General features: G+C 38.5%; 1 protein-coding gene across 1 annotated transcript; it reads right to left on the bottom strand.

The window, feature by feature from the left end:
* Window positions 1-7,006: 7,006 nt before the first annotated feature.
* On the bottom strand, window positions 7,007-19,205 carry LOC121881894 (NLR family CARD domain-containing protein 3-like). The gene is made up of 9 exons (XM_042389702.1): window positions 19,069-19,205; window positions 18,425-18,538; window positions 18,013-18,091; window positions 17,602-17,830; window positions 15,522-17,310; window positions 14,372-14,545; window positions 14,004-14,177; window positions 8,403-8,449; window positions 7,007-8,174 (listed from the first exon to the last, which is right to left on the bottom strand). Exons 1-9 carry the CDS (start codon window positions 19,134-19,136, stop codon window positions 7,591-7,593), a joined length of 3,258 nt encoding a protein of 1,085 aa, XP_042245636.1. The 5' UTR covers window positions 19,137-19,205; the 3' UTR covers window positions 7,007-7,590.
* Window positions 19,206-19,785: the final 580 nt, after the last annotated feature.

Here is a 19,785-nt window from a genome sequence, read left to right as displayed (position 1 = left end):
TTTCCACTGTGGACACATGTTGAAGAAACTGCATTAACTATAATCCTTTTTATGCAGTTGTATTTTTGTCCACTAGAGACTCATATGCAGCAAGTTATAGTTCACTTCTGTTTAAAAACTGATGACATGATATATTTTTATTCAGCTGTGTGGCAGAAAGAAGAAAATACTCACCAGGTGAATTCAGATCTACATCTGGTCACAGAGTCGTTCTACCTTCACCTGTAGAGGAAACACAGAGAGAAGCTGCAGCTGATTCTCCTTCATCAGTCCTTCATCATCAATCTGAGGACGCTGTCACTCTCTCATAACTTCACAGTCAAAGTCCAAAACCATAAAGATGATATTAAACCAGTGAACCTTGCAGCAGAGTTCAGCTCCAAACACACAGGAGGAACCTGCCAAGACTCTCTGTGAGGACATTAAACAATCTCACAGTGCCGCAGTATTCTGATTTACCTGGAAACTGATGTTCATCTGTCCACAAACTAATGTCATTGTTGTCTGTCTGATGTAAACAGAACCCTAAAGGAGGATAGGATATGGATTGTAGGATATGTAACATATGTTGTATGTGGAGGAGTCGGGGACTGTTTGATAACATCATTATTTTATCTCTTTATGATTATCATTAATGTGTCTTAATGTTTTAAGAGACTAAATCCAACAATGAATCAGTGTTATTATCTGTGTTCTCATAGTCTGATGGAACTGATGTCTTTCTGCCTCACTGCTGTTCAGAACTATTAATCTAAAATTACTGTCAGACTACCTTTGTTCCATGACTTAGAGATAAGAGAGGATGTTGTATTGAAAGAGCATGAACATGTATATATTCTTTGTTCTTTTATTTGTTATAGTCATGTCATATTTTGCCCTTTAGCCAGTGTTGGATAATAAGGAAGTTAGTTCAGAAGATTATATGACTGAATGAACAGAACTTTGAACCTTGATGTTTCACTTCATCTACAAAAAATGAACCATTGAGATAACAAGAGTGAACATGTAAAATCTGTCAAACTAAACACTAAATGCAGAGCTACAGTAGAAAAACATGTTGCTGCTTTTGTACTTTTACTTGCTGCTGCAGCTCTCAGCCTGGTTAAATAACTGAATATCATAAATGAAAATATGATTTAAACAATATATCTGTGACAAGAAACATTGTCAGAGATCTCTTAGTGTAATATATTTTATGACTTTTAATCACAGTTAATCACAAACCAGGTTACCTATAAAACATTCAAACTGTTTCTGCTGGGCTGTGACCAGCAACTGTCCTTCACTAACTGAATGACACCACTATAAAGTTATAATAACTGTAATAATGTTTGTAAGTTTTAACCCTTTCATGCATGAATTATGATAACCTCAGTCAGGATTTTTTTCCTTAGCGTTTTTATTCCTCTTTAGGCATGAAAAAAAATATTTGAACTTCATTTTTTGAACATGCACAAGGAGTTTTTCACATGTCCACTCAGGTGGACAGCATGCGTTTGAGTTTTCAACTTTAGGAATATGTATTTAACAAACCAATGAATAAAATTATGTATTATTTGAAAACTATAAAATAATATATATTTTCAAAGTTGTTAAACTAATGTTTTAACATATTCTAATACTGTTCAGTGCAATGCAAAACATTGTACCTTGTTCCTGACTCCTCAGCCTCTCCCCTCTGTCTTAATGCATTTATTAGCACATGAGCTACAAATGACTTGAAATGCAGAAGTTCTAATCCAGACATTCTTTTGAGGTGCCAGGCATTCCCTCAGTATCCTCAGCTCCCTCAGCATACTTATCCTCCTCAGCATCCTCAGGATCCTTAATCCCCTCAAAACTGCAAGTTACATTCTAATAACATAAATCAATTCATTTACAGCCAAAAAAGTTACAGCAGATGAGGTATTTTCAAGAACAACAAAGTCGCAGTAATAGTATAATTGTAGTTGAAATATAGAACTATAGTAATATATTGCTTGATGTCCAACTTAGTGGACAGATGATTATTGTCATTTTCTCCCAACATACAATCAATACTTTTGAAAAATTTTAACAATTGTATTACTCCTTAGTTGTTACTTGATGTTACAAAATTTTATTTACCTGCAAGGGTCTACTACCATAGAAGGATTGGCAAGATATTCCTTAGCTGCTGAGTGTTTCCAGCCAGCCGGTGGCCATCTTGATTTTGAGAAAGTTTTTGTTGCACTTACAAAGGCTGGCCAATGGATGGGAATGTATGGGATGACACACTAGAGTCCATTACGGTGGCTAATGTGCAGCTATACCATCAAAACCCATGCATATATAAGAAAACAGCTTTTGAATAGCTGTCCACTTTAGTGACCACTATGCATGAAAGGGTTAAGGTGACTGAAGGGGGTGACCCTTCATACAGCCATAAAACTCTGACAATGAAATTAATGGAAGACACAATTCCTGGTTTCAAGGAAAGGTTTTTAAAAAACAAACTTAAAACAGTTTGAAACAGTTTGAGTTAATTTTATCTGAAATATGTTGGTAAATAATCACATTACTTTGTACAGTACATTCAGTGTTCAGTTGAAAGCTAATAAAACAAAAATGTATATCTATTACTACACATAGTACATGTTCATATTCATGTAACTCTTCATCAAACTAGTAGTCTGAGCTGGAGCGGTGAAGAGTGGAACAGCGGGAGGTAAAGAGATAATATTCACATTGACGTATATTATTATCTCTTATGTTGTAACTGACCAAAAAAATTAGTGACCCAAAAATACATTAAATAATATCATTAATGTATCTTAATGTTTTAAGAGACTAAATCCAACAATGAATCAGTGTTATTAACAGTCGTCTAATTAATCCAACCTTTGTGAATGTGAATTTGTTGACAATGTTGACATTTTTTAGGTTCATAGTGTTGATGTACTGGACTGTATTTTATTGTACAGGTGTTTCTAATATTATTTTCCTCTATATTCTACGTAAAATAGGCAGAGAAAATAATCTAGTTAGACAAATAATAAACCAACACAAAGTGGAGCCTCAACATGAACCACAGAATTAAAGAAACATTTGAAGGTTGAATTTCAGTTTTGGCAAAATGATGCTTTTCTTATTTCTTCTGGAGTTTCGTTCATTTGACCAATGCAGCGAACAAATCAACATAACTCATCACTATAACAACCATCTCTACTGTTATCAGATCATTTTAACACAAACATGATGAAAACTGTTGGTTACGTTACCTTTAGATGCTGAAAATAATCTGAATGAAGCTGATGAGTGAAGATGAAATTAATCAGCAGCTTCAACAGGAAACCAACCAGAAGAAGAACAAACATGTAACTGACAGCAGGAAGTTTTTAAGGTCTTTTGATTCACAAACAGTCTCAACTCTCTGTATTAATCTTTAACCTGAAGTGATCTTTAAGGAAATCTGATAACAGAACAGCAGCTCTGAACTTTGGAACGAAAAACCTGCAACAAAAGTTAAATATTAACAGTATAAATCCTTATCAGTTGGATCATAAAGTCTGATGTTTGACTTTTATTCCAACAAGGAAATAAAAAGTGTTGAGATGCATTAATGCAGTCTGTTGTATCTCTGTGATATGTGCAAAACAGACAAATAAATTGTTCTTTCTGTTCTTCATTGTTGTGATTCATTATTATAACATCTGTGTCCTCAGACACACTGGAGACAAACATTAAACTCTGTTTAACCAGGAAAACCTCATTGAAATCAGAGCCAGTATGATAAACAAAGTAAGCAAACAAAGCCTGCTAAGTTCGCCCATGGCCACCAGAGGGCCACCAGAGGGCCTCCAAGAGCGTTTGAAATGTCCCACAAGAGGGTGAGACAGATTTAAGCATCACTGGGTGATGGACATTAAAATGGCAGCTTGAAAGACTTATGAAAATACATCTGTGAGCTTGATGTCCCCAACCAGAGGCATTTACAAGTGAAACATCCTCTCTTCTGAGTTTGAGGTTTATAGGTTAAAACCTATACATGCTGCTCCATATGTGTTATTGTTTTGTTAATATAACACGTAAAGTAGTGAAATAACCTGCAATAACATGGGGAAGAATAAGAAGAACAAAATGAACGAGTCAGGGAAACAAGTTGTCAAATCCGGGCAGCACCCAAGGTAACCTGAGGAAGCTACAGCAGCTCACTGTTATTAGCTTGCTAAGTTAGTTACAAGCAGTGTTGGAAGAAGTATTCAGATCTTTTCTCAAGTAGAAGAAACGATACAAGGATGCAAAAACACTCCAGTACATGTAAAAGTCCTGCTTTCAAAATCTTACTGAAGTACAGAGGTATTATCAGCAAAATCAAGTATTAAAAGTAAAAATACTCTGAAATACAATTGAATGTTTGCTCTTAATGTTATCATTACTGTTGCATGAACATGTAAGAAGCATTCTGATGTAATATGTACTAATATCTAATATGTACTGTTGGGTAATTTAATCTGTAAAGTGATAATATTTAATAAATTGATTCCATGTTTTAGATGTAAAATATTGATCTGTAAAATCCTTAGTAATTTAAACTGGCAAATAAATTCAGTGAAGTAAAAGGTTCAATAATTCCCTCTAAAATGTGGCACAGATATAAAGCAGCAGAAAATGAAAATACTCAAGTAAAGTACAAGTACCTCTAAATTGTATCTCAGTACAGTACTTGTGTAAGTGTACAAAAATAAGATCCAACTCAAAGCTAATATTCATTTTCTCTTGTCTTGCAGGCTACCTGGACTATAATGTGTCAAAATCTCAGATAAGAAGCAGAAACGAGATGACAAACCCAAGAAATCCAAAGAAGAAGACCACCTCAATGGTTTTAAATCTTAAAATTTAAGAAACCATAGAAGGGTAAAAACATGCCAGGCTGACACTGGTATGATGTAAGCAACACAGCTACAACTAATAAAATTAGTATATAGTGTTGGGGTCCAGAGACAAATTCTATTTAGGGTCCCATAAAGGCTTTGGCTAAATCCACCATTATAATAGCAGTCCACCAAAGTGCAAGTGCACCTGGTTTTTATAGGGAATGGGAGATGACACTCTGATTGGTTTATTGCATGTTATGCCCAAAACATACCCAGGATTAATTAAGAGACTAAGTACAACCCTTTTGAACCATGCACTTGGCAATGTGACCATTTTTTTCGGCTGAGGCTGAAAAGACAAATGACACAAGGCATCAAAGTAAGAAAAAAAAAACAGACAAAAACCAAACAAAATACAGGAAACTGTAAAATATATAGTAATTCACAAAAGTTTTAAAAATCCCCAAAAAAGCTCTTAAATAATTTAACCTGTTTTCACCCTAAAATTTAATAATTTTTATTATGGTTTTGTGCTCAAAAGGGAGGCGAGTCCTCACAACATGAGTAATACCAGAACATACACACACACACACACACACACACACACACCTGGATGTCAGCTGGTCTGTGACTCTACCTGGTGGAGACTTTTCCACATTACAGTCTGTTTGATCACATGATGTGAGAAACTGTTTCAGCCACCAGATGTCCTGATAATACCAGGACTGACTCAATCTCCCATCATCCTCTCTGAAGTAAAAGTACATAAGTTCTGTTCCCTCAGATACACTTTCAATGTTTAATTAATTATTCCAACTTTATCTCCTCATTTTGTTTGTGATAATTTGTGTCTCAAAAGACTTTCTAGTTGCTATTTATGTTTAGAGTATACCGTATAGCAGAGCTGCAATGATTAGTCGATTAATTGATTAGTTGCCAAGGATAAAATTAATCTATTTTGATAATTGGTTCATGATTTTTAGTCATTTTTTAAGAAGAAAATGTCCAAATTCTCTGATTCCAGCTTCTTAAATGTGAATTAAGTAAATTATCTTAATAATTCCTCCATCACTGCCCAAATATAATGAGTGGCTACTTACCAACTTAATATATTTTCTTATAATTTGTACTAAATTTTCACCACCTTCTGTAAAATGTCCTAAAATGTACAGTTACATACCTGCAAATTACTCAGGAAAGTTCCAGGAAATGTATAAAAAGTTAAGAGAACTCTAAATAAAGTTTTTCTGTGGTGATGTGCAGGAATTTGTACTGTATTAACTGGGTTTGGGTGTTAAGTGACACTGAGAATTTATTATATTTTTGCATATTTGTCACCAGTTATGATTGTGATGTGTGTTGGAGGCAGCAGCATGTTGATATATAACATCTCCATAATCCAGAACTGAGAGGAAAACTGCTTCAACAGCTGTTTACTGCTCAGAGGGAAACTGTTTGTTTCTGTTTCTGTGGCACTAACAAGGAAGTTAGTTTTATGTTTTCATTGAGAAATAATTTCAGATGAATAAGGTTTCAGATGTCGGGAACAAAGCAACATCTGTCCAGCTGTGACTGACTGACAGCCGCTCAGCCTGCAGGTCTCTTCAGGGAGCGTCGGAGTTTTCATCATCAGCTGCAGCTCAGAACCAAACAAACACTGTTTATCTGCATTACAGAGAGCAGAGGAGTGTTTACTATTTACACTCTGTGATCACCAGCTGCTGAGAGGAGGGGGAGGAGGAGGAGGAGGAGGAGGAGGAGGAGGAAGAAAAGGAGGAGGAGGAGGAAGAAAAGGAGGAGGAGGAGGAGGAGGAGGAGAAGGATGAGGAAGAGGAGGAAGAGGTGAAGTAGGAGGAGGAGGAAGAGGTTAAGTAGGAGGGGGGATAGAGGACGAGGAGCAGGGGGAGGAAGAGGAGGAGAGAGGAGTAAGAAGGGGAAGAGGAGGAGAAAGAGAAGGGGGACACAGGAGAGAGGAGGAGGAGGTGGAAGAAGAGGAGAAGGTGAAGGAGGAGGAAGAGGAGTGTTGCTGTTTTGTTGTGAGATCGTGAATTCCCAGAATTCATTCTGTCATAAATGTTCTAATGAGAGAAAAACACAAGTAGTGTAGTAGAAGTAGAAGTAGTATAACATTACACATCCATGTAAAAAACAAGTGATGTTCTCTGAATAAGTAGTGAATGAATATTTTTATTCAAGTGTAAAACAGCCAAAGCTGCCCAGCAAACATGAGCTTACAAGACAATATTTACATCACCTGCAGAGGCAAGAAAAACTAAAGGAAAGCAACCCATACATGTTATTATATACATACATGTCAGACACATTACATCAGATAGAAACATACGTTGATGTTCATGATTTAACACAAACTGAGCTGATGTCAAACAGACTGGGATGTCTGCTGGACATTTTCAGGAAAAACTTCACTTTAAGATCCTGATAAAATGGAATAACTAACAGCCACTAACAGCTACTAGATGCTGCTCCAAGAAAACTTTACTGAAGTCAATCAGAGTCAACACAGTTTTTACACATCAATTCAGCCCAGAGGAGATCATTTCACTACTTCTAAGAGAAACAATATTCTGACATTAAAGCACAGTCAGTGATCCAAATGAAACCAGAGTGAAACCTCGTCCACCATCAACATTTAAACACAGGAAGCTGCTGTCACTTCCAGTTTCTGTTGTTCACTGGTGAACAGAGTGAACAGTGATTTCAGCAGCTGTCTTCAGTCAGCAGTGTGACTGTTTGTCTACACAGGAGGAGACTCTTCCTCAGACAGAGGACACAGAGACACTGAGGAACCAAGAGACCAGAGCCCAAACCCAGCACACAGAGGCTGAGTGAATGTGGTGTTGAAGGTGTGGAGGTGGATCAGTGTGTCAGAGGAGACTCTGTAGAAGGACAGAGTGCCAGCAGGACAGTCCACATACACTGCTACTCTGTTAGAGACAGAGGAGGAGGAAGAGGAGGAGGAGGAGGAAGAGGAGGGGATGGATGTTTTGATCTTATTGTGACGGACAGAGTAACCATAAACATCAGAGCAGAACAGACTCCAGGACTGATCATTAAATCCAAACAAACAGTCATTACTGTTTCCTTTCCTGCTGATTCTTCTGTAAGTCACTGATATATGAACTCTTCCTCTACACTCGACCTCCCAGTAACAGCGACCAGTCAGACCATTTCTACACAGCAGCTGACAGTAGCAGTCAAATCTGTCTGGATGATCAGGATATGACTGATTCTTTCTCACACATGTCACCTTCCTGTTGTTGTCAGACAGTTTGAGGTTTCTGTTTACTGTGTTTGTGTCCAGTGTGAGTTCACAGAAATCTGATGAAGAGAAGAAGAAACAACACAGCAGCAGTTTATCATCTGACACACCTGATGGATTTATTCTCTGATTAAGTTCTGATCTGTTGTTCATTTCTATAAAGTTTAATGACACATTTTGTCAGTAATGTTTTAATGAATAAAAACCACAAAGACCAACTTTGTATTTAAAGAGAAACTGACTGTGTGCTGTTTAGTTGTCATGAATCAAATTAAATCCACACTTACACTTCTTCACACCAGGTTTTAACCACTGCTCTCCACCATGGTCCAACCTGGAGGAAGAAACACAGTCAGAATGATTTTCTATCCAACATGAGTCCTAACTGCTGTTCAACATGAAGCAGTGTTCCTCAGTTTGTCAGAGTGACACAGAAACAGGCTGCAACTCATCTGTCTCAACTGTCTGCTGGATTCTTTCACTGAAGTCTGAGAGGAAAAGACGTGAAGAAGAAGATGTGATGTACAAATATGTCCTCAGACATGATGAATCAGAATATTAAATATTGACCTCTGCATGTTGTGCTGAGGATAGAGCCTGTCATGACTTCAATATTAAAGGAGACTTTACTTCAAGGTGAAAATTAAGTTATCAGAGAATAAATGCAGCTATAAGACAGCAAAACATTTTAATGCAATTATAAAAAATATAATAATAACAATAACAATAATAATAATAATAATAATAATAATAATAATAATAATAATAATAATATCTAAATAAAACATCAGTGACAAGTAATAAAGTTCTTTTAAACATCACTGCATAACTACAGTAACCTCTTAACAGATCAGTCAAACTACAAAATTCAATTTGTAATTTGTCATTTAATCCAACTTGAGGCTCTGAGGGAGTCAAACAGGAAATCTGTGATTTGGGGCTGAATAAATAAAACTGACTTGACTTCAATAATTCAATATCAAGATGAATATTAAGGTGTAATGTCGGAGTCAGAGAATAAATGAACCTTTAAGGCTGTTCATTTATTTGGTTTGAATATATAATAATTATAATAACAATAATAGTTGAAAGACACAATAAGAAACAACAACAACAAGTTAGAAAGTTCTAAATGATACACGTGAACTTCTTTAGAATGAACAACAAATACATGTTTAATAAAATAATAGATGGACTCTCCTCTGATGAGTTCAGGGACACTGTAGGAGGACAACCGCTTGTTCTTTAATTCTGGTAACCAATCTTTGATTCTTAAGGAAAATAAGAGACAGTGGCGCGGGGAAAACTTTTGAGGAAGCCAAGTGAGACAAGAGAGACATGAAAGACTACGTTGCTGCTTTAACAGCCAGTGTAATGTAACCAGATGAGCTATTAGCACGCCGCTGTCATTTTACACAAAACTGTATCAAATTGTATCACCGACACGCGCCCCGGCGCACACACACACACACACACACACACACTCACACACACACACACAACAGCCGACACTTGCGTTTACTGACATGCTCGCTCTCTCGCTCTCTCTCTCTCTCTCTCTCTCTCTCTCTCTCTCTCTCTCTCTCTCTCAAACACACAGTCCTAAACATCTTAACAATTTATGCATGTTCTTATTAATTTATGTCCCCCCCCCTCCCTCCCCCACTAAATGCATAACCGGCCGCTTAATGCACAGTACAGATCCGATAATGGATAAAAGAAGCATTCATTCACAAATTAAATCAGGAGACGTTTAAAGTTTTTTTTTTAGGCTACATCATAAAGTATCAGTAGTCTACATGTATCAAACACATGACTTATAAGCCCCGTTGTATGTGCTTGAAATACACAAATACTCTCCATACTCCCTTATCATTTAAAACTAGACCAAATGTTCATTATACAACATGACCTAAAACACATAACAACCCAGTAACAGACCTGCAGAGGCCATAAACAATCAAAACAAATAGCTTCTATTCAGGTAACCTGGCCCTATGAGTGCTGTCCGTGGTGCTGATTTTATATGCGTTAACAACCACAATAAAACTTCAGTCTATTTCCACGGACTCACTAACACATTCAGCTAAACCCAGGCAAGCATGGCACATTAAGCAATATGACCACATCAAAAACTGCACACATAGGTACATGGGCAGTTCAGTCAACAGTAAAGCCATAGAGGGAGAAGGGGGTGTGCATTTCACTCACCCTATTTGAAGAGGAAGGCGATCCCAAGTGCTCTGAAAGTGTAGTGTCAAACTCTGCAAATGTATGTACCAGCTCCACAAAATTGCCCCCGTTTGAGCTGCCAGCGGCCTCATTGCCCTGAATGCTTGTTCTTGGCGCGCAAGGTACAAGGCTGCAACAATGAGTCTCATCAGAATATCCCGGTTCTTCTTCACCTGTTCATTGTGCTTCTTTGTGCTAATGGTTCTCACCAAGTCCAGAGCCTCGTCAATCCTGACGCGCCCAAAAAGCTTCAATTTCACGGCACAATCTATGTGACTCTTTGATTTACAGTGCCTCTCAATTGCTGTGACAGGTTGGCAAGGTCCATGAATCCTGTAGTGGCCCATGGATTATTCAGTGAGCACGAATCCTTGTCGAAAAGACACAGCCAGCAAAATAACCGCTGAAGTTTAGTGCTACCAGCTAGCCACTCCTTGCGAACATAATTTTCTTCATTGAATGTCTGAATCCCTCCTTTTTTCCTCTCCATATGCAGCCCTAGTTTGGGTGTTGGCCTGCCGTCAGATATAATTTTGAGTTGCTGCTGTAGTGGTAGTTTAGTAAAATTGTTTTTTACTAAAAACTCCAAATCTCCACCCTCCATCACTACACTTGCTAATGTTGCTACCAGTGATATCAAATGGCTAACGGTTATCCCCCCTTCAATGACGTTGATAACATGCTATGATTTGATTGGTGAGAGGCCAAAGGTTGGCTGGCTTCCCTTGGTATAGTCCTGACTAGTCACAGATTGGCAGTGGCATGAGGGTAGCCTCATCTGATTGGTTAATCCTTCAATTTTTTTTCACCAAGGGATGCCAATTTCAGTCTGGCCTCCCCACGGACATGATATTAATCTACAGTAGAAGTGCAATATAGTGTTTAACCACACATTCACCACATAACATTTAGAGGGGCGCTGTTTCACTCATTGTAAAATACTCAATGAGAAATGGGGAAGAGATGACAACAACAGCACAGAATAACCAAAACTGTTAAAACGAAGTGTTTTTATTGAAATGACAACTGCAGTCTACTGGCTTCCTTTGGCTTCTGGGAGAAAACACTACTGATAAGAGACAGACTCTCTGGATTCCTAAGTTTGTAAGAGCGGACCCTTGGCCTACAGAACTGACCTTTGTAACCCTCCAAGTGGGGGTTCGATCAGTGATGCCTATAGGCACAGGAAGACCTCCTTGAAACCATTTCGATATGTTGAATTATGACACGAACCAAAAGCATGAAATGACCCTAAAGGCCACTTGGACCAGAGGAAAACAACTCCCACCTTATAGATGGAAGACAGGCTCTTATCAACAAAGCCATAAACTAATCCACATCCCTGAGGACTTTGTGAAGCCCCCTTTGCAAATCTGAGGCAAACCTGACATTCATGTAAATTAAATGTCTAATCATTATGCAACTTATATCATGTTATTTGTCGTGTAAATACAAGAAGAATGGTATAACTTTTATATATGTATGACTATCTACTAAAGAGATCTAAGACTTCAGGTAAGACTACAGGTAACAACACTGCCCTCTATTGACAAGAGTTAAATTTCCTTATGTGAAGAGTTCATGAATGTTTAATAACCATGTATTTGTATTTTAAGTGTTTAACTTGTGATCTATTAACCTCATAGACAATCATATTTTAGTAGTTAAATTAGACGAGAAGTTTGGCTCAAAGATTGAAGTTTCTAAAATAATAGAAATGTAAAGATAATATTTGAAGGATTTGAGTTTGAAGTTTTCTTTTATTGTTAAACAATAGTCACGTTGAATGTTTTTATATTATGAAGTAGGAGTTATGTCAACTTATATTTAAATATGTTTCTGAAAATCTAATCTAATCACTTTAGTATTAAACTTTATTTCAGTAGATGGTTTAAGATGTGTAGATAGTTTGAGAAAGTTGACCTAGTGAAGGTTGTATGCTTAGACATCATGAAGTGTTAATATGAAGGTCAATGTTTGTTATTAGAACAAATGACTTATCATGAATTGCGTGAACTGCTCAGCTGTTTCTTTAATGGTTTTATAAATATGATACAAGCTGACAGGACCGTTATTAATCAGAAATATCATGAATGCTTGGACATTATAACAGGAATGTGTTTACAGCTTAATGTGAAATAATAGGCAACAGTGACTTAAAGTGTGCGTTTTTGCGTGTAAAAACTCAGAATTAGATTTTCCCAAATTCCTTTACTTCAGGAGACGCAGGCTGCAGATCACCAGCCACACCTAAAGCCCCTAGTACAAAGAAATTGAATATTCATCAATAGTTCGGCGCGAACCCCTTTAGAACATCCCCAAAACTCCTCCCATCTTATTCTAACTTATAAAAACAGCCTCAAAGAGATTCCTCTTTGAGCTGGCCTCCAAGAACTCAAGAAAATTCTTAAGACATCTCTTTTATTTGTTTTTCAATCAAATGTATCCGAATTTAATCTTTTATCGCAACAAGTTAATTTGTTTTGTTTTATTAGTAACATTAAGTCTCGTATTTCCACGTATAGTAATTTAATTTGAAGTAAACACGTACAGTATTTTATTTTGAAGTAGACGCCGCTGAAGACTTTAGCGTAGTCAGACTTAACTCAAGTTACTACAAGCCAAATAGAGCCTGAACGTAAGCTCCCGAAGAAGAAGAAGAAGAAGAAGAAGAAGAAGAAGAAGAAGAAGAAGAAGAAGAAGAAGAAGAAGAAGGCTTGATACTGAACCTGCTCTCTGAGAGCAATATTGAAAACCAGAAGTGAAGCCGGCCTAAAGACTCTTTCAGAGCAGCCTGAAACAGCTTGATTCTTTACCGGCATTCAACACCTCTGCATCCACTGAGATGCACCACAGCCCACAGCTGCACCACTGCAACACCGCTGATGATGCTGCACCAACAACGCTGGACCTGCCAAGATGACGCCTCTACCACGACGACACACCTCAATAGTAAGGCATAACATGGCTTTGTGATCAAGGGTTGATGTCGAATAACGTTAAAATGAAAGAATTTATTTAGAGAAGTTGAATTAGCTTTTCCCCTCAGCATTCCCCGGTACAACACGTTAAGCCTCGAGTCACTCTAACTGAATAATTTTCTTTATTAATTTTTATCATTCTTAGGCTTATTTATTTTACTTTCTTTTTATTTATAATGTTCTGTATATTATCTGTATGTATTATATTATCTATGCTTTATCATGTATCCTCAAGACGTTTAGCTATTAATAAATGTCTTCATTTATCCTAAAAGTGTTTGGTTGTTTCTTTGAGCTGCAGTAAACAGAGGTCACTGATTGGGACAAGAACTTACGACTGTAAGACTGATTCACTGATTAAACTGAACAAGGGTTAGTGCTTCCTCCTGGCACTAATAAATCCTAACCAAAAAGGAGGTGGTGCCCTAATGACGAGGTAATTCATTAATAAAGTATTAACGCTCCTACAACACCATGAGAACATGAAAGTTTAAAAAAGGAATAACTTTATGTCGACTTACTAGCTTTTTCCAGAGGTTTCACTCACATTACATGACCTTCAAACTATTACATCCATGATCAAGAATGAACTTTTATGTTCAGCATAAAAGTTCTTTACCTGAGAGTATCCACCTATCTGTCCATACCTGAGAGTGTCCACCCGTCTGTCCATACCTGAGAGTGTCCAGTCTCCAGTGTGGATCCTTCAGTCCAGCAGACAGAAGTTTCTGTCCTGAATTTCCTAGATGATTGTAGCTCACATCCAGCTCTCTCAGATGGGAGGGGTTGGAGTTCAGAGCTGAGGCCAGAGAAGCACAGCCTTCCTCTGTGACCAGACATCCTGACAGACTTGAAATATAAAAAGATTGATAACACAGTGTTTTTTAATCATAAGTATCAGAGTCCTACAGATGTTGTGCAGAATAATTGACATTGATCTGAATATAAAGCAGCATGCAAATGATCAACTGTTAAAATCTCTCTCAGAGTCAGCTTTATTCTCATTGTTCAAGATAACAAAATTATAGATGCTGTATCCTGACCTGAGAGTTTCCAGTGTACAGTGTGGACTCTCCAGTCCAGCAGACAACAGCTTGACTCCTGAATTTTGCAAGTTGTTGTTACTCAGATCAAGCTCTCTCAGACTAGAGGACTGGGAGCTGAGAACTGAGAACAGAGCTGCACAGCTTCTCTCTGAGAGGTTACAGCCACTCAGCCTGAAGAAGAATTAGTGATTAACATGATAAAGAAATGTTATTTCCCTTCCATAAAATATTAAAGGTTTGTTGATATTTTTGGCTGGACCTGCCATGGACCAGCCCTATAACCCAGAATGTCTATCACTGACTCACTGACTGAGTGATGAAGTAGCAGTCACATGTCATTCTCAGCACAGCCCCAAAATAAGTTTTAAAAACACACATTTACCAAGCACCTCACATGGAGGCTCTGACACTGACAGGAGCACAAACCCATGGATACAAACAAATGCAGTAGATCCATTTTACCAGCCTGCACTGCAGCTAGCAGCTAATTAGCATGCCTAGCATTGTTAGCATAGCTGTGTCGTGCTGTGTGTGTGTGTAGCCTATAGACTGTATAAAGATAAGTTGTTGCAGTGACGTTTATAGTTTGACAGCACTGTGCTGGGTAGGTGACAGGTGTGTTTACAGTGTTTTTGTGCTCTGAAAGACGTCACAGTGGAAGTCACAAGATGATAGACTGTTAGCTTAGCATGCTAATCCTACATTAACATATGAATAAGACCATATGTTTACAGACATCCGAAGATTGAAACAGATGAAAGTGAAATAAAAATAATTAGAATAGTTACAATTGATGTTAAAATAAGTTATTTTTCAAATGAAACATCCCAAGATATGAGTGGAAAGTAATGTTCTTACAACTGCATTTATACCTTTTTTTTTACTCAAATGTAGCTTAATCATGTCATGTGATATGCTACTTCAGTACACTTTAACAACAAATATTACTGGGACCACCACAGAAAATTGCAGATGGACATTTAATATCCAGGAATTCACATTATAGACACTACCACTGACTATGACTGTAAAAAAAATTGGCCACAGTTTCACACATTGACCATACACAGTCCATCCATATACTAGGACTAGTCTTGTTTATAATCAAATAGTGTATAAGTACTTTTCTAGTCATCCATCCACTTACAGAGCTTTATTTGAAGCTTTGACCACTGGCAGCAGCCTCAGAAGAGCCTCCTCTGAAGCAGAGTATTTCTTCAGGTCAAACACGTCCAGATCTTTTTCTGATGACAGTAAGATGAAGACCAGAGCTGACCACTGAGCAGGAGACAGTTTATCTGTGGAGAGACTTCCTGATCTCAGGGACTGTTGGATCTCCTCCACTAGAGAACGATCATTCAGCTCATTCAGACAGTGGAACAGATTGATGCTTCTCTCTGCAGACAGATTTTCATTGATCTTCTTCTTGATGTACTCGACTGTTTTCTGATTGGTCTGTGAGCTACTTTCTGTCTGTGTCAGCAGACCTCGTAGGAGAGTCTGATTGGTCTGCAGTGAAAGACCCAGGAGGAAGCGGAGGAACAAGTCCAAGTGTCCGTTTGAACTCTGTAAGGTCTCATCCACAGCACTCCGGTAGAGATGTTTTAGTGTATGTTGGTTTTTAAAGACTTTAGAAGACTGGGTTGTTGTTTGTTCTTCTTCCAGCAGATTGGCATCAGAGTTGATGAATGTCAGATGGATATGAAGAGCAGCCAGGAACTCCTGAACGCTCAGATGGACGAAGCAGAACACCGTGTCCTGGTACAGCCCTTTCTCTTCTTTAAAGACCTGTGTGAACACTCCTGAGTACACTGAGGCTGCTCTGATATTGATGCCACACTCTGTAAGGTCTGATTCATAGAAGATCAGGTTGCCTTTCTGCAGCTGCTCAAAAGCCAGTTTTCCCAGAGACACAATCATCTTCTTGCTCTCTGGATTCCAGTGTGGATCTGTCTCAGCTCCTCCATCATACTTGACATTCTTCAGTTTCAACTGAACCACCAGGAAATGGATGTACATCTCAGTCAGGGTCTTGGGCAGCTTTCCTCCCCCTCTGCTTTTCAACAAATCCTCCAGAACTGTGGCAGTGATCCAACAGAAGACTGGCATGTGGCACATGATGTGGAGGCTTCGTGATGTCTTGATGTGGGAGATCATTGTGCTGGCCTGCTTCTCATCTCTGAATCTCTTCCTGAAGTACTCCTCCTTCTGTGGGTCAGTGAACCCTCTGACCTCTGTCACAATGCCAACACACTCAGGAGGGATCTGATTGGCTGCTGCAGGTCGTGTGGTTATCCACAGGCGAGCAGAGGGAAGCAGTTTCCCCCTGATGAGGTTTGTCAGCAGCACATCCACTGAGGTGGACTCTGTAACATCAGTCAGGATCTCATTGTTGTGGAAGTCCAGAGGAAGTCGACACTCATCCAGACCGTCAAAGATGAACACAACCTGGAACTCTTCAAACATGCAGATTCCTGCTTCTTTGGTTTCAGTAAAGAAGTGATGAACAAGTTCCACCAAGCTGTACTTTTTCTCTTTCAGCACATTCAGCTCTCTGAAAGTGAATGGAAATGTGAACTGTATGTCCTGGTTGGCTTTGTCTTCAGCCCAGTCCAGAGTGAACTTCTGTGTTAAGACTGTTTTCCCAATGCCAGCAACTCCCTTTGTCATCACTGTTCTGATTGTTTCATCTCGTCCAGGTAAGGCTTTAAAGATGTCTTCTTGTCTGATAGTTGTTTCTGGTCTGTCTGGTTTTCTGGATGCTGTTTCAATCTGTCTGACCTCATGTTCATCATTGACCTCTGCAGTGCCTCCCTCTGTGATGTAGAGCTCTGTGTAGATCTGATTCAGAAGGGTTGGGTTTCCTGCTTTAGCAATCCCCTCAAACACACACTGGAACTTCTCCTTCAGGTTAGACTTGAGTTTACGTTGACACTCTGGAGCGTGACTTCCTGAATGAACAAACAAATTAAATCGTTCAGATGATTTTACAGTAAATTGGTAGAATGTAAACATTAAACTGCAGATGTTTATATTTTCCTCCACTATGAAATCTATTCAGCTCATCAGTTGTTGACAAACAGTTTCTGACTGTTTTCAGCTCAGAAGAATTCATAGATCTGATGCAGATGTGTGCATCATATTAACAGCAGAGTTTGAAATATAAACCTCTCCCATGTTGCCTCCATTTCCTCTCCATCATGTTAAATCTGTTAAAATCCTCTTACTGCTCTGCAGACGGTCAGCCAGCTCCTCCTGCTTCATTCTCCTCAGGAAGTGCAGTGTGATCTTCAGAAATGCCTCTCTGCTGCTCCTCCTCCGCTCTTCATCCTCACCATCCAACATCTCCTCATCCTCCCTCTGACTCTCTAAGCATTCTGGGTAATCTGGACTCAAAACCTTCTGCATCTTCTTCATCTCGTTCTTCACAAAACTGACAATGTTCTCTTCCAGCAGCTGGAACAGAATAAAATGTAAATTTAACTGGTAGAAGTCAACATTAGATCATCTGTGACAGACTGAAAACCTGCTGGTCTACAGAGTGCAGCATGGAGACTGTTAGGACCAGAATGGTAGTTTAGTATTTAGTCTGTGGCTGTTGTAGTTAGCAGTAGTAGCTGTGCTTTACATTTACACACCATAAATATGGAGTCCAGGTGTGTTTGATGCTGCTGGACAGACTGACCACTGAGAACCTCTGAGCTCTGCTGATGAACTCTGTGAAGAAAAGATGAAGTCTTAGAATAAATAATGGCATCAGTGTTAAAGGTGTTGTGTTCTATCACAGTGGATCCACATAAAACACTCGGCTGTTCTGTCTTACCTCTGATCATTTGTCTCTGTAAAGACTTTGTACCTCTGTTTTAAAAACTGTTATACAGATAAAGTTTGTGGTTTTTGAAAAGTGTATGTAGGGTGTGTGTGTGTGTTTGTATTTATGAGAACATTGTGTGTAAAAACATTAGTCACTAAGGTCAAGAATTAATCTCCACAATCAATCAAACTTATTAGGAGAGTTGGATAATAACAGAAAACATTTTACAGTCTGACCTCTGATCAGCAGACTGATGTTCATGTCTGAAGTAAATAGGTCGATCCATGGACCAGTCACTCTTCATGGACACACAGCTGGGTTCAGGGTAACTTTGTCTTTTCTGATGGGTCCTGATGGAAACAAAACACTGATAAATGCACATGTTCAATATAATTCTTCTTAGACAAAGAATGTTTTATTGTCAACATGTTAATAGCAAAGACATCATACTTCTTCTGTGTTAAATATTCTAAATGGAACGTCTGTAGGAGCTGCAGGTGATAACATAAAATTTCTTGTTGAAAAGTAGCCGATACCAAAAAGAAAAAAAGATGTTGACAGTGAAAAACATGCATTTAAGGACGACTGGACTGAAAAACACAAGTTCATTTTGCCTGAGAGAAATATGAGACCATTGTGCTTGAATTGCAATCAAACAGTGGCCATAATGAAGAGTGGGAATGCAAAACGCCACCATGACACCAAACATGCCTGTTTGGAACAAATCTATCACAAAAACGAAGTGTACCCGAATCCGAATATGTTATTTGAAAAAGCATGAATAGTGGGGGGTTTTTTTTACAAATATTTATTTCATACAAATATTTAAAAAATGAATGAATAAATAATAGATAAATCACTTTCAGTTTAAAACACTTACGTGTGATCAGTAGACTGTTGTCCACTTTTGAAGTGAAGTGGCTGTTTCATAGACCAGTCACTCTTCATGGACACACAGCTTGGTTCAGGGTAGTCTGGTCTCTTCTGTTGAATCCTGATGGAAACAAAACACAATAATAATAATGAAAAACTTTTCAGTTTAAAAAATGTAGCTTTGATCATCGGACCGGGGTCCATGTGTGAAGTAAACAGGCCGATCCATAGACCGGTCACTCTTCATGGACACACAGCTGGGTTCAGGTTCAGGTCCAGGTCCAGGTCCTGCAGAGTCTGGTCTGTGCTGCTGGTCTGGGCTTCAACACAACACACACAGAGCTTTGAGTGTGAATAATGATGGTGCAGTGATGTGAGTGGAGAACAGTGATGGACAGTTAGAGATCCTCATCTCACCTCTGAGCTTTGGTCTGGCTGTCATGTTCCCCACACAGAGAGCTTTTAGAGGGAGGGACTCCCTCCTCTCTGTCCTCACACTGATCCATAGCAGAGAAACACCTTCACACAAACACAACAACAAGCTCATTCATTACAACAAGCTGCACATCACAGACCCACACATTAGTGCTTATTCATCTCAATAACATGTCACAAATATTCAGGGGCGATCTGAACATTGGTGAGGCACTAAAAAGAGATTAATCTGAGAATTTGTTACACAACCCCAAAGTACAAAATGACATAAGGACCACATTTATTTCTT

The sequence above is a fragment of the Thunnus maccoyii genome, chromosome 17, assembly GCF_910596095.1.
Source record: "Thunnus maccoyii chromosome 17, fThuMac1.1, whole genome shotgun sequence".
NCBI lineage: Eukaryota > Metazoa > Chordata > Actinopteri > Scombriformes > Scombridae > Thunnus > Thunnus maccoyii.
The sequence above is the reverse complement of the archived record's forward strand: the minus strand, read 5'-3'. Positions and strand labels throughout refer to the sequence as shown.